Consider the following 14,156-nt stretch of genomic DNA (forward strand, 5'->3'; position numbering starts at 1 on the left):
CGACGGACGCTCTCGCGTGACTGAAATGTGCAACTGCTTTTATCATTAGTTGAAGTTGTCCTGTATCTATGTGAGCAATTATATACAACAGTGGGCGAGTTCGACAATATTGGGGTGAGGGACGCGCGGATCACAGTACATAGTAGGTACGAGTAATTGTTGAGAACACGCTTTCGGTCAGGGCGTATTTTAACATGTTAACTGGGTCGGCAATTGCCGACCCAGTCACGGAGAATGCCGACCCAGTGACAGCCGTTTGCCGACCCAGTTGCCGCCCCCTCTAGGATGCAGCACGCACGTCGCACATGCAGGCTAGGTGCCGTCATTCATAGTGAGGCTGCTGCCCTCCGAAATGATAATGCCGCCTCCTAAAGTGAAGCAGCCGTCTATAGAAAGTGATGATCCCACAACTCAATGTGACAGTGCCGCCCCTAAATCTGTGAGTAGTCCCACTCAATGTAATGGTGCCGCCCTTCTAAGCATCTGTGGAGCCCCTCAATGTGATGATACCGCCCCTCAAGAAGATGATGCCGCCCCTTTCAGTATCGGTGGCGCCCCTCAATGTGATGGTGCCGCCCTCAAAGTGCCGGTGGCGCCCCTGAATGTGATGGTGCTGCCCGCCAACGAGTCGATGGCGCCCCTCAAAATGATGCTGCCGCCCCTTAAAGTGTTGGCGCCGCCCCTTATAGTGTCAGTGACGCCCTTCGAAGTGTCGGAGGAACCCACCAATATAATGGTGCCGCCCCTCTAGATATCCACATAGCCCCTCATTGTGATGGAGCCGCCCCTCAAGCAGATGATGCCGCCCCTGAATGTGATGGTGCTGCCCGCCAACGAGTTGGTGGCGCCCCTCAAAATGATGCTGCCGCCCCTTAAAGTGTTAGTGCCGCCCCTTATAGTGTCAGTGACGCCCTTCGAAGTGTCAGAGGAACCCACCAATATAATGGTGCCGCCCCTCTAGGTATCCACATAGCCCCTCATTGTGATGGAGCTGCCCCTCAAGCAGATAATGCCGCCCCTCAAGAAGATGATGCCGCCCCTTTCAGTATCGGTGGCGCCCCTCAATGTGATGGTGCGTCCCTCAAAGTGCCAGTGGCGCCCCTAAATGTGATGGTGTCTCCTGTCAACGAGTCGGTGGCACCCCTCAAAATGATGCTGCCGCCCCTAAAAGTGCTGGTGCCGCCCCTTACAGTGTCAGTGGCACCCTTCAAAGTTTTGGAGGAACTCATCAATACAATGGTGCCGCCCTCTAACTTTCTGTAGCTCCCCTCCATATACATAATGGTGCCGCTTCTCAAACCATCCGTGGCGCCCCTCAAAGTGATGGTGCCGCCCCTTACAGTGTCGGTGGTGTGTCCTCAAAAGTCAAGGTGCCGCCTCTCAAAGAAATGCTGGTGTCCCTCGAAGTGTCGGAGGCGCTCCTCAATGTCATGTTGCCGCCCCTCAAACCTTCCGTAACGCCCCTCCACGTCATGGTGCCGCCCCCAATGTGCTCACGGCGCCCATATGTGATAGTAACGCCGGTCAAAGTGCTCCTGGCAGTGTCGGTGGCGCCCCTTATAGTGTCGGTGGCGCCCCGAACAGTATCGGTGGTGGCCCTCAAAGTGATGATGTCACCCTCAAACAAACGGTGGCGCCCTTCGAAGTATCGGAGTCCCTAAATATCATACCTATTGCCGCCCATTAACCCGCGCCTCACTGGGGTCTGTGTATAACACGCCCTACTGGGGGGGGGGGGGGGGCTATTCATAGCCCCCCTCCTCCTAACTCCGAAACTACTGGGCCGATCGTCAAAATTCAAACGGCGTCTGATAGCCCCGGAAAAACTGTCGAGCAAAACCTAATTTCATTGACCTCGAGGTCACCGATGACGTCACAGGTCAGGTCAAAGTAAAAATTATGAGCACTTTGGCTTGTTCACATTTTGGGCTCTGGCCGCCGTCTAACAAGTCAGATCAGGCTCATTTTTGGTTTCCACACTCGTGAACAGATGCTCTAGATACCTTGAGGGTACCAAACTTGTACTTTGATTTTCAGGTCAGGGTCAGGTCATCACAGGTCACGAAAATATTATATCATGCATCGGTCTCGTGACACATGTTTTATGGTCCATTTAGGCCATAGATTTCGAATTTGATGTCGTCTGTGTCATTCGAGGTCATTTTGAGTCGAATTTAGCTTAGGTCAGGTCACTTTCAGGTCAAAAAAGGTCAAATTTTGAAGTTGAAATTTTTCAACAAAAAATGTGTCTATTGGATGCAGTTTGAGCTCAGAAACACGATGGTGCCATTTATATTGGTGTACGATGCCAAATACGTACTGAAAATTTGATTTAAAAATTAATAATTGTGAATTTTTTGCAATAATGCGTATAACTTGGCCATTTTTTAAGATATTTTGCTAAAACTTACTAGAGTTAGTCATAATCATGCGTTCTGTCACATATATGCCGGTTTTTTCAAAAAGTCAAAACAAATATAAAAATATAAATTTTGAATATTATTATATAAAATTTTCAAAATTTTCAAACTTTTGAAAATTCGAGATAGCAGTTTGATAGCGCGGTAAATCCTGAGTCCTTTCATGCAAAGAAATTGGATCTAGCTTAAAACTGAGCTCTTGGGAGCGATTGCCGTGGTTCAATGTTTTGCGTCGAAATCGGCCGAACATGACGTCACTCTGACGTCATTTCCGGCCGACCTATGGTAGCTACGAAGTTTAAATTTTGACACAAGGTGTCAAATTGATGCAGCCGAAGGTACTGAAAGTTTGGCGTCGATCTGTCAAGCGGTTTGGAAGTTATTGCAGAAAAACGGGTTAACCCCCCCCCCCCAGTGGGGCGCGGGTTAACGATCTGTAGCACCCCTCCATATGATGGAGCCGCCCCTTAAAGTATCCATGGCGGTCCTTAAAGTTACAGTGCCGCCCCTTACAATGTGGGTGGCGTCCTCAAAATAAAAGTGATGTTGCCCCCCCCCCCCCCGAGTAATGTTGGCGTCTCTTTCTTCTTTAACTATCGGAGGCGCTCCTCATTGTCATTTTGCCCCACATCACTGCTCACATGGCGCCCTTCAATGTAATGGTGCCACCCCGCAACGCTCAAAGACATAATTGCGCTCCTCACAGTGTCGGTGGCCCTAAAAAAAAAATTGGTGGCGCGCCTCAAAAATCAAAATGATGCTGTCGTCCCTTAGCATATCTGCAGCGCCCCCAAAATGATAGTGCCTTCCCTTAACCGGCGCCGGGCTGAGTTTGTTTAAACCCCCCTCCCGACCCCTATAACTTGGCTACTTAGGCCACGTAGCGACACGCGGTAAGCGGTATTCGAAAGAGTGTCAAAAACTGCTTGGGTTAGTTAGTTAACCGTGCTTTGATTAGGTCAAGTCAAATGTCAAATATCAGGTGACCAGAGGTCATCAAATGTGAAATGTGGGTGAAATGTTGTCTGTTTCAATTCAACATTTATTGACAAACTGGCGCATAACTCGGGGAAGAATAGAACTACAGCACCGCGAAAAAGCGCATTCGATAGCTCTTCAACGTTCCTATGAAGTCCTCAGACTTGACCTAACATCAACGGCTTAACCTACAGAGCACAACTTGTTTAACCCGTGCCGGGCCGGGGAGGGTTGGAGGGGACAGTGGACCCCCTGCGCCCCTCTACTGAGCTGTTTTAATGAAGAACCTTTTTTCTGTAATAATTATTGACTCACGAAAGTTATGACATTGTTTTTTTTCAGTACTGTGCTCCTCTCGTCGAGATGCGTCGAATGAACTATAATTTGACATTCAAACGTCCTTTGGGAAATTTGAGCTCAGGTCCAGGTCATGACCTGGCTGGTAAAGGTCATGTTGCATATCAGTCGATTTGTATCGTCAAACTGAAATCATCTATGTAAGGTGTTTTCATCGCTCAGGCATGTCGCATGTCTCTATCAGAAGTTATTGGAAAAAACTGCTGGAGGCCTACCATGACCTGACATAACCTCAAGGACATAACGAGGGGTCGTGGGTGGCAATTTTCCGATTAAGTGTGTCATTTTTAATTGTTTTCTGATGTTTAAATTCGTTAACTTTGACATTTGTCTACCTATAAAAAGAGGCACATGCCCTGATTTTCTCCCATTTCCTTTTACCTAATGGATGGGTCGCAAAATTGTCCTTACATTTGGACAGAGACATCGCAATTTCGAGACTTACATTTAACCCTCGCCGGTTGATGCAACCCCCCCAAAGGTTTATCGCGAATAACTCGCGTAAAAAGCGGCCGATCGCAACGAAACTTTCAGTACCCTCGAATTGATCAATTTTACACCTACCCTGCAAATTTTATGACCCTGACTTCAATGACCTTTCACCTGTGACCTCTTTTCCGTGACCATGTTTGGCCGAAATCAAGATTCGGCGTATGTCGGCTCGCATTAAGCGCGCGTTTGCAAGCTTTTCGTGGTTTCAAACGTTCAAACATGTGATTTGATGTTGCTCCCATGCATTAGGGTGGGTGTCAAGGTCACCTGAAGGTCAGGTCAGGTCATTGACCTTTGGTGACCTCGGTTCACTTTTTCGAGTTTTACATGTTTCTAGGCTAGTTTTTGGAGCTGAATTCGAATTTAGCAACCATTTAAATATTTACGAAGTAGTTTTGGTGCCTTCGTAACATGTTACGAAGCTGTCAGAGGCGGATGACAGGTACTACGAATACCCGGTACGACCCCTACCGGTTGACCTGACCTGACCTGACCTGACCTGACCTGACCTGACCTGACCCGACCTGGTCTAAACGCTTAACGACATCATCTGTGATCAAAACTAACACGATATTTGTGATCAGCACCCCGGAAAACCCCTTAGCAGCCACAATTTACGACTTTCAAACAGGTCCCGATATTCCCGATTTTTGGGTCATTGACCTGACCTGGAAGGTCAACCGATGACCTAGGACCTTGAAATTGGGTATCATTGGCTTCCTCTCGTGACGGGCAACACGCTCGTTTTTTCTGCAAAGCTCTAGCTCCATCAGGGGCCAAACGCGAGGGGGGGTCGTACCAACCAACCTTGTGCCGTCGAAGGACTCAAAATGGCCTGTGCCGGCGAGGATTATATATACAGTTACACACTGTTTGTCTTATCAATCGCTGAAGTTATAAAGGGATCGTTCAGTCGGTATATCTATGGTGAGCATTTGCCTGTTCCGTGGCTCAGTTGGTAGAGCACCGGACTCCCCGCATTGTCTTCGCTTGCGTTTTGTCCGCCGGCCGAGCCGGAGAGAAAGTTACCGAGTGAAGGTCATTCAAATTTCAAAAACTCAATGACAATGTCACTGAGGTCACGAAAATGTTTGAGTAGGTAGGTATAACATTCATTAACCTGGGGGGGGGGGGGAGGGATGAACGTATCGTTGCAATACGCTGTTCATTACGCGAGTAACTAATAAATAAAAAATGTATGAGTTAATCCTTACTCCACACGCTCTCCCTCTCCATAAAAAAGAGAGTTAATTGTGTTGCATTTTATTTATACCTATGCAGAAAAATAGAGGCGTCAAAGGATATGGCCGAATATCAGCGACCCTTGCTGTGTAAGCAATGGGGTATGACAAGTGGGGGTAATGGCCCCGTCCAGCGCCCATAAAGTGGGCACACTCGTGCGACCTGCCGACCACTGTTCTAGATAGAGCCATAAAACGCCGTGAATATTTTAAGCTTGACGATACGAATCGACTGGTATGTAACATGTTTACCTCAGGTAAAATTTTAAAATTATTTTTTGTTAGGTCAAATTATAATTCATTTATCGCATTATGATGAGAGAAATACTATATCCCGGAAAAATAAACGTAATACCGCTGAGATTAGGTTGAATCTGAAATCATTACTTAGGAAGAGTTATAAAAGAACCGTCGAACGTGTCTTTTTTGGTCATTAAATATCAGTAGGTATGTCGCCCCCTCAGATGCCAAGTGCCGCCCCTATGAGTGCAAAATGCCGCCCCTAATTGTGATTGCCGACCCAGTGAAAATCCCTTAAAATACGCCCTGCTTTCGGTAGCTTGCTTTGGTGCGTACTTATGGAAATACTATCTAATACCTATATTTTACGTTTATCTCTCGTTCGCCACAGCCACTCAAACGTCATCAGCGACGTCGCTGCTCCATCAGGCCTCACAGCCCTGCAATCATCAGCCCTTCTCCCCGGGCGCTTCTCCTTTCCCTCTAGCTGATCCCCCTGACGTGTATCTGCCTCCTTTCTAACTCGCTCCGCCGGCACACCCGCAGCGATTCGGGAAGGCGGCCGAGGCGGGCGAGGACGTACCGGTACCGTCCCGCTCTGCGGCTGTCTCAGGAGACTGGGAACAGCTGACGGAACAGACCGTCAGCTGGGACTTGCTGCTGCACCAGCTGAGTGACGTCACCGCCCTGTGTGACGTCATACCGGCGGCGCACCGGGCGGACGTCACGCTGCGCGCCCTGCTCACCAAAGGACCTGGTGGGTGGCCGAGGGGACTTGCAGGGAGAAGAAGTGAATGCGCTTATCGGCTGTTGGTACGAGGGAGATTGTAAGAACACGAGGCGGATTCATAGGTAAATACTGAAAAACGGTCTGGTTTTGCGGCAATGAATTGTACGATGCCGCAGTATGTTGCATTAGTTTCAGAACAGCTGCCGCCTTTATGTTTATCACCAGTTCATGTTGACCGTGTTTGGTAAGATTTATTAGATGGTTACAGCGTTGTGACGCATAGCTGAACGGCCCTTTGTCCGCCAGCTGACTGCCCTCATCGTCTCCTGCTGACTGGCCCCATATCCCAGTTGACGACCCCGTGTCCCCCAGGCGCCGTGTCAGAGCTGGTGGCCCGCTGGCTGCTGGAGGTCGGTGTCGAGCCGGCCGACCTGGCGCCGCCCCCGCCCGCCGCCGCCCCCGCCCAGGAGGCACCGCCCGAGGACGCCTCAGAGGCGGCGGCGGCCGCGCCGGCGCCGGACGAGCCGCCGGCGGCTGAGTGGGGCAGAGAGGCAGCGGAGCCGACCACGGAGGAGGGCCGGCGCCGGCAGCGCATACAGGGTCAGTGGAATTGAGGGGGCAGCGCATACAGGGTCAGTCAGGGCAGGAGGGCAGCAGATGTAGGGTTAGGGCTGGCAGTAGGGCAGGGCGGCACATGTAGGGCAGCTGATACAGGATGAAAGGGCTAGCGGTAGGGCTGCGGATACAGGGTTATTGGGCTTGCGGGGTTGGGTGGGGTTCGGCAACACGTGTAGGGCCGCGGGCCATGGTCAGTACTAGCAGGCTAGCGGGAGTACTGTGGTAAGTGAAATGTGTTCAGCTCCAGACCATGCGCTCCCAATAACGCCCAGGCTGGATTTCACATGTCGTTTCCTAAATTATCATGCTCACAACATTCTGCCTGAAGGGTGCCCACTCTTTAAGACATTATGCCCAATTTCTGGACGTCAGCTGGCTGCGTCTGTCCTCAAACAGGGCGAGTTCTCAGACCATGTGTGTGTATCTTCAGGCTAGGCATCCTCCAACTGGGAGTCCACTGTCCTCAGACCTAAGACTGGGTGTATCTTTCCTCAGACTATGTGTGTATTCTCAGACCAGATGGCTGACTACTGTCTATCATCAGACTGGGCGAATCTGTCTTCAGTCAATGTGTTTGCCCTCAGACTGGGTGTATCTGTCCTTAGTCTGGGTTTACCAGACTGGGTGTATCTGTTCTCAGTCTGTGTTTACCCTCGGACTGGGTGTATCCGTCCTCAGACTGGGTGTGTTTACCCTCAGACTGGAAGTATCTGTCCTTAGACTGAATATGCTTATCATCAGAATGGGTGTATCTGTCTTCAGACCGTGTGTGTGTGTTTACCCTCAGACTGGGTGTCGCCGCTGGCCGCGCGGTTCCCGCACAGTGTCCGTCCCGACACACTGCTCCTGAACCTCGCCTGGGAGGAGGCCGCCGCCTGGAACCGGCACCGCGAGCACACCGACCGGCTGCGCAGGGCCGTCGCCTTCGCGGCGCACATCGGCAACGCCCACCTCAGATACGGTCAGTCCGCTGCCGGGCAGACTCGGGGGATCAGTTGGTGTGCAGCGAGGGGTTTTAGATAGGCTTGTCAAAAATTGGGTATAGGTTTAGACTTGATGAATGACTGTGTTGGTCTGATTGTGTGATTGATAGTACCTATTTCTCCTAGCTGCCCGTGTGTGATCATACCACCGTTGTTAGATTACCCATGGATTGTGATGGTTATTGGTGATTACATGATCTATGATTTTGCTGTGATATGAACTGAATTATTCGCATGAAGTAGGTTCTGTTAGTAAGCCAGTTTTTTAGTATTGCAAAGGGCATTTAATGCAATAGATGACAAGACAAGTTGATTAAGCAGATGACATCCTTGTATATAAATATTCAAGCACCAAAAGAATATGAAATTGGTGTACCTACCAGTGCTTAAACCTAATGTTTATTATTTCATCATCCCAACTGCAACATGCATCAGCCCTTCAATGAAAGTCTTGCCACAGACTTAGAATATATTTCCTCTGTCAGGTTAACAATATCTGGGGTAAAGCAAGCTTCATTGCTGTAAATGGCGCTAAGCAAAAATATGGATTTCACTTTGTACAAAGTCACATGACCAAAATCATGCTAGCAATGGCACATTTGAAATGCAGACACTTGCTAAATGTATCATATGCTAGTAACTGCAGACTCTCCTTGTTAATATTCTAGAAGATGCCTATCTACCCAAATAAACAAATAACAGTGTTGGTAAAAATAACAAACAAAATAAGTAAACTTATCTAACACTTCTGAGTAGTAAAGCAATAGAAAAACATCCTGTCATGATAATACATAAGTGAAATGTAAACAAGTGCAGTAGGAATAACAGAATCTCTGATTGGCAACACACAACTTGACATTCTAATGTGCTAAATCACTCTTTGTTCTCATTGTCATCTTGAGATGCTGGAAACCAGACTTGCTTGAGGGAGGTGTCAGCTTGGACACAATGTAAGCAAATGGTTCCACCAAGGTGTTCCTATCTTTGATGCTGACATCCCACAACCTGACCTTTTCTGATGCTGCCCATATTTGTGCCACTGTCGGATCCACCTCTCTGTGCGAGGCCTGGTCTGCCTTGTTGCCGAGAACAACTATCACTGCATCTTTACGCTCTTTGTTCTTGTCCACATCCTTCTTCATTTCTTCCATGATTCTGAATGATTTCTCACTAGTCACAGAGTATACAAGCACATATGCATCAGCAAAGCTCAGCAGATGTCTGGGAATTTCTTTACATCTCTCGTCCAGACCTGCAGTGTCAAAGATGCGTAATCTTTCTTGTGTTCCCTGTTCACTTTCTATTTGGGCACAGTAAATGTCTTCAATGGTTTGGTCTGGAGGTTTTCTTGAAGCCACATTTCCATAAATTAGATGCTCCAGGATTGATGTTTTCCCACATCCTCTGGTTCCTGCAATGACAACTTTGGTATCTCTTCCCATGATCCTGACCCGTGTCACCACTTGACTAGAGATTCTAGGCAGAATATCTTGTTCTCCTTTGTGTAAATAATTTCACACGATCACAGTCTGTCGTCTGGCGGCCGCGGCCGGTCACGGCTCACTGGCAGTGGGCGGCTGTCGCGCTCCGCTCCGTGGCCCCATTGCTGCGCCCACAAAGCCGGACGTTATGCGCCGCGTGAGAACATCGCCAGGGGCGGGGTCAACGCTCCTTACCGAGACCGCTCGCCGCCGCGCCGCTCCGCTCTACGAGCGGGAAAGATCACGAACCACGGCTGAACCTCGTGGCAGTTGATGAAACTCGCAAAATAAACTGAAATGATCGACCCGTGAATTATCAGCTTGCGCGTGTATGGCGAGGCGGCGACATTTGCGCAGGTGTCAACAAACGTCAAGGACAATCAGCTGACAACGCCCGACGTCGGCGATATTTTTCGTCTTCCTTTAGCGGGCCCCATATAAGGACTGGTTCTCACTAGAGCGATTATGCATTCAATGGAACTCAAACAAAACTGGTTTTGCACAGTGATTCTGTGCTCAATCCATGACAATTTAGGAACATTGTTAAGAGGAATATTTCGTGTAAACCTCGGTAACTGCGTGTTTCCGGAAGTTTTGCATTCCGATACTGGAAACGGAATTCGATGGGTGATGGAAGGCCTACTTCAAGTCACTAGGCATTGTAGAGCCTGAGGGGAATGGGGATAGAGCTTACAAGATTTCTTTTTGGGTTTATGCTTCGCCTCTTATTTTTATATGACAAAAAGACACACCATGCCGGCAACCCTCCACCCTCCATCATATGTAGTAATGGCCAATGGGGCCGCCGGCCCGCCACCAGGGTCGTGTCTGATATGCCCTTCCTCGCTCGCCCAGGCGCCTGCTGTCTGCTGTGGTCGGCCGTCCTGTGCCGTCCGTGTGCGGCGCTGGCCGGGCTGCTGCAGCGCTCCGGACACCGGCCCGATGACGCTCTCTGCCGGCGCGAGCTGCAGCTGCCGCAGCACCAGCTGCCGTCCCTGACGGACGCCTGCAGCGAGCTGCTGGAACAGCTGCTCAAGGTGCGGCAGGGACGGTGATGGTCTGAGATGCTCTTCTAGGTGACTGGTTCCTGGGAATTCCGAGATTTGGAGGGAAATGTGCCCGTTGTCTCAGCGTGCACGTTATATTCAAACGAAGCGTAATTACCTTAGATGAATACGATAAGAGTTCACGGGTCAGAAAAAAATGTTTGCAGATTTTTTTTCGTATTTTATTTTGAACAGCCCCTAAAGTTAGCACCCTCCAGTGGTAACCAATGACCATTCTCGGGTAGATTGGGTGCCGTGTTCCTGCAAAAAGCCTAGTACGTTTTGAAGGGAAACCAGAGATGTTGCTAATAGCCTAATCTCCAGCCTATCCTTCTTTGATGGCGGACCGTGGTGCGGTCCGTCTTGGACTCCGCTGTTCGCCTCTCGCAGGGTGTCCCCTCACCCCATGTCAGTCAGGCGCTTCAGGACGTCTGCTTTCCTCTAAAGACACGGTGTCGTTTCGTTCAATGCTTTCCCCTGTGTCCGTCAGACGCTGTCAGAGACTCTAGAACTGCCCCCTCTACACCCGGCTGTCTAACTGCCCCCTCCCTGTGTCCATCAGGCGCTCATCACCAGCGAGGTGGAGCGGCCGCCGGTGCTGTACTCGGATAACCTGTGGACGGCGGCGGCCGGCCGGGCCGACTCGCTGCTCGCACTGGCCGTCCGACAGCGGCCCTGCTCCGAGGAGCTGGTCTCGCTCCACCTGCAGGCCGTGGACGTGATGCGCGCTCAGGTGCACCTGGACCTGCGCGGCGTCCACCCCTACGGCTGCTTCACCGAGAAGGTCAGTACGGGGGGGGGGGACTTCACTAAATAGGTCAATACAGGGTGGGGAACAATGAGAGGGTCAGGCCAGGGTCAGTTCCAATCACGGACTTCGCCGAGAAGGCCAGTCCGTAATGCCAGACTTCTTTTAATGTAACATATCGCTTATCACACAGGCTTGTACATCGACAAATACCTAACTCTAGAATGTTCAATATTGTGAGTGTCTGTTGCTGCTGAGTTGGTTGGTACCCGAGTTCCCTCCATGTGTCCCGGACGGACCGGCTGCCGTCTGAAGGTGCCGCTCGCTCCGGCAGGACGGCGGCCTGCTGTTCGGTGAGCTGTCGGCGCGCTACACGCCTCCCCCTGCCGTGGACCAGACGGTGCGCTGCCGGCGCGAGGCGCTGCTCCAGCGCTGGGTGACGGCCGCCGTCGGCCTCGTTACCGAGCGGCCCGACGGACAGGTCAGCGGCCCTGGTTACCTGCAGTCGCGCATAGTACACTCGTGATATACACAGCTAACAGATCACAGCGCTGATGCTATCGGGTTTGGAAATTCTATGTCATGCATTTCTGATGACTCTTCTGAACTCTGAACCACGTCGCTTAAAATTGCACAAATATATTTGCTGCTATGCTTTCCAGTCTTAGTGTAGCTCGTCTCATGGCCGTAGTATACCTCTTCCCGCTCTCATGCAAGGCCTTTTTCTAATTTTATAACGTACTTGATTCCCACAATGAGTGCGGAGCTAAAAGTTTTGGGCCCATCGAAACTTCTATTTTCGATGAACCAACACTGCGCAATTCTTAGCGTGATCGTTGGCCGGCGCCTCAGCCCCGCTACTGGCCTCTGTCTCACTCGCCCCGCGTGCGTCAGGCGGAGCTGGCCGAGACGGCGCTGTGGGAGCGCCGCTGTCGGGAGGCGGCGCGCGGCTGGGACATCGCTGAGGACGTGGTGCGTCGCCGGTACGCGCTGGACCTGTACAGCGCCGGGCACGACCTCGCCGCGCAGGAGGTGAGTGCGGAGCGACAGCCGGCGGAAGATGGCAGGTTTCAGGGGCTGACTGGTGTGGCGGGGAGCTCAGCGGGGAGCGGGAAAACCTTTTGAGTTTTGTTTTGACGTGAGAAGGCTACCTCGGGCTAATACCATTGCAGAGCTATGGGGTAATGGGATAGCCTTGAGACATTGGACCGAGCAAACCACGGACGTTTCGTCGCAGGGCGGTCCGGTCAGGCAGGTCCAACTTTGGTTTTCTATCTGTATTTCGGGTGTGGGACACCTAGCGCTTAGTTCTTTGACGACAATACTCGTAATGCATGTCGCTTTCGACTTCATTTAATCCACACGGCGTATCTCCCGTGCCAGGTGCTGCTCGGTCTGACGAGCGCTGCCGGCCTGCCGTCACAACTGCTGCTGCTCGCCGGTGCCCGCGTCAGGCACTACATCCACAGCTCCAGCAACATGATGCCGCTGCTGGCCAGGCTCACCATGAACTGCGCCGACTTCATCGAAATCGCGGTATGTACTCGACAAACGGTGGAAGCCTGAATTCTGCTGTTCGCTCGACTCGTAGTTGCTCGCGCCTTGCGGCGCGGTCTTGTACATTTCACGGATATGTCAGTTGAACTTAATGGACAGCTAACTGGCTGAACAGTGAACATGCGTGTCCAGCTATTCCGATATAACGCACATGTATCCCGGTTGAAAGTATGACAGTGTTTGCCGCTGTAATTTGTGACACTTTTCACGCCTGTCGCTGCCACAGAACACGCCGCTGCAGTGTCCCTCGGTGCCTCTGGAGCGGACGCTGGCCCTGCTGAGGCACGTGGTGCGACTGCAGCCCGATTCGGCCTCAGAGTGCCGACTCGCACTGGAGATGGTCGACCTCGTCGAGTCGCTGTTCTCCGACGCCGCCAAAGGCTCGCACTAAGGACCCGCGGCCGCCGGCTCCCCCTCCGCTGGAGTTGGTGGAAAGAAGACGGTGATATGGTTATCAAAGCTGCAGCTGAGGCGGATGCGAGGAACAGAAACCGGATGACACTGAGAGGTTAGCTGGTGGCGGCGCGCCCCGCAGGAGTGACACGCTTGCCGCCTGTCATTGGCCAGATGCTGGACACCCGTCCAGCGCCAGTAGGCTAGCTGCTGCTCTGTAGTGCGCTAGTTAGTCAACGACATGCTCCCCTCCGGACCCATGCAGGTTATTCTACACAGACCAGAGTGTTTCCGAAACAATCGCCAGTGAAACACACGGCCCATCGGCGTTCCAGATGCTGGCGGAGGGAGAGGGATATGACCGGACATGTTTATACGATCAAGTAGCTGTCTGAAAAGTCTAGCTAAGGTGCTGCAGATGCCTTGTCGTTTGCTTTCACACGTTGTCCAGGTTGTGCTGTTCACGAGGCTAACCATTATTCTTTCCGTAGATGTGCGGGACAAGGGTTGGTCCATATCTTGCCTGTTGCCAGAGTACTGTCAAGATTGGGACTTGTTGGATCTAGTGGGTCGTATAAGTATGCAGTTATAAGTTAAGATGGGGCTGATATTGACACGAAGAGGACTGGGGTGACTACCATATACTTCCATGCTTTATTGTGATATTGAAAGTGATGCATGGGGGATCCAAAAGGGAAAAAGTGAATGGAAGAGAATCACATGTATTTTGGGCGAATGCTGGCTTTAAAAAGTGCACATTTAAAGATGTGAAATATACGCTAATAGTCCTACACTATTTCATGCTTTCCGCTTCTTTCAAAGAAAAAGCATTCCGAACACAACCCTTCTTAGAAGTAGCATTTCCGCATAAC

General features: G+C 51.0%; 2 protein-coding genes across 4 annotated transcripts in view; one reads left to right on the top strand and one right to left on the bottom strand.

Annotated features, from left to right (window-relative positions):
* LOC122381005 (rab3 GTPase-activating protein non-catalytic subunit-like) overlaps positions 1-14,080 on the top strand; it is a 28,328-nt gene extending 14,248 nt beyond the window's left edge. For all 3 annotated transcript variants that reach the window (XM_043364671.1, XM_043364670.1, XM_043364669.1), the window contains 9 exons: positions 6,275-6,485; positions 6,831-7,058; positions 7,864-8,037; positions 10,396-10,577; positions 11,149-11,370; positions 11,669-11,815; positions 12,229-12,366; positions 12,718-12,870; positions 13,118-14,080. In XM_043364671.1, the coding sequence (XP_043220606.1) occupies positions 6,275-6,485; positions 6,831-7,058; positions 7,864-8,037; positions 10,396-10,577; positions 11,149-11,370; positions 11,669-11,815; positions 12,229-12,366; positions 12,718-12,870; positions 13,118-13,282 (1,620 nt within the window). In that variant the 3' untranslated portion in view covers positions 13,283-14,080. The remainder of the gene's footprint in view (positions 1-6,274; positions 6,486-6,830; positions 7,059-7,863; positions 8,038-10,395; positions 10,578-11,148; positions 11,371-11,668; positions 11,816-12,228; positions 12,367-12,717; positions 12,871-13,117) is intronic.
* On the bottom strand, positions 8,515-9,889 carry LOC122381007 (NF-kappa-B inhibitor-interacting Ras-like protein 2). The gene has a single exon (XM_043364673.1). It carries the CDS (start codon positions 9,499-9,501, stop codon positions 8,920-8,922), a length of 582 nt encoding a protein of 193 aa, XP_043220608.1. The 5' UTR covers positions 9,502-9,889; the 3' UTR covers positions 8,515-8,919.
* Positions 14,081-14,156: the final 76 nt, after the last annotated feature.

Source organism: Amphibalanus amphitrite, unplaced genomic scaffold, assembly GCF_019059575.1.
Source record: "Amphibalanus amphitrite isolate SeventyFive unplaced genomic scaffold, NRLGWU_Aamphi_draft 000111F_arrow, whole genome shotgun sequence".
NCBI classification, from domain to species: Eukaryota; Metazoa; Arthropoda; class Thecostraca; order Balanomorpha; family Balanidae; genus Amphibalanus; species Amphibalanus amphitrite.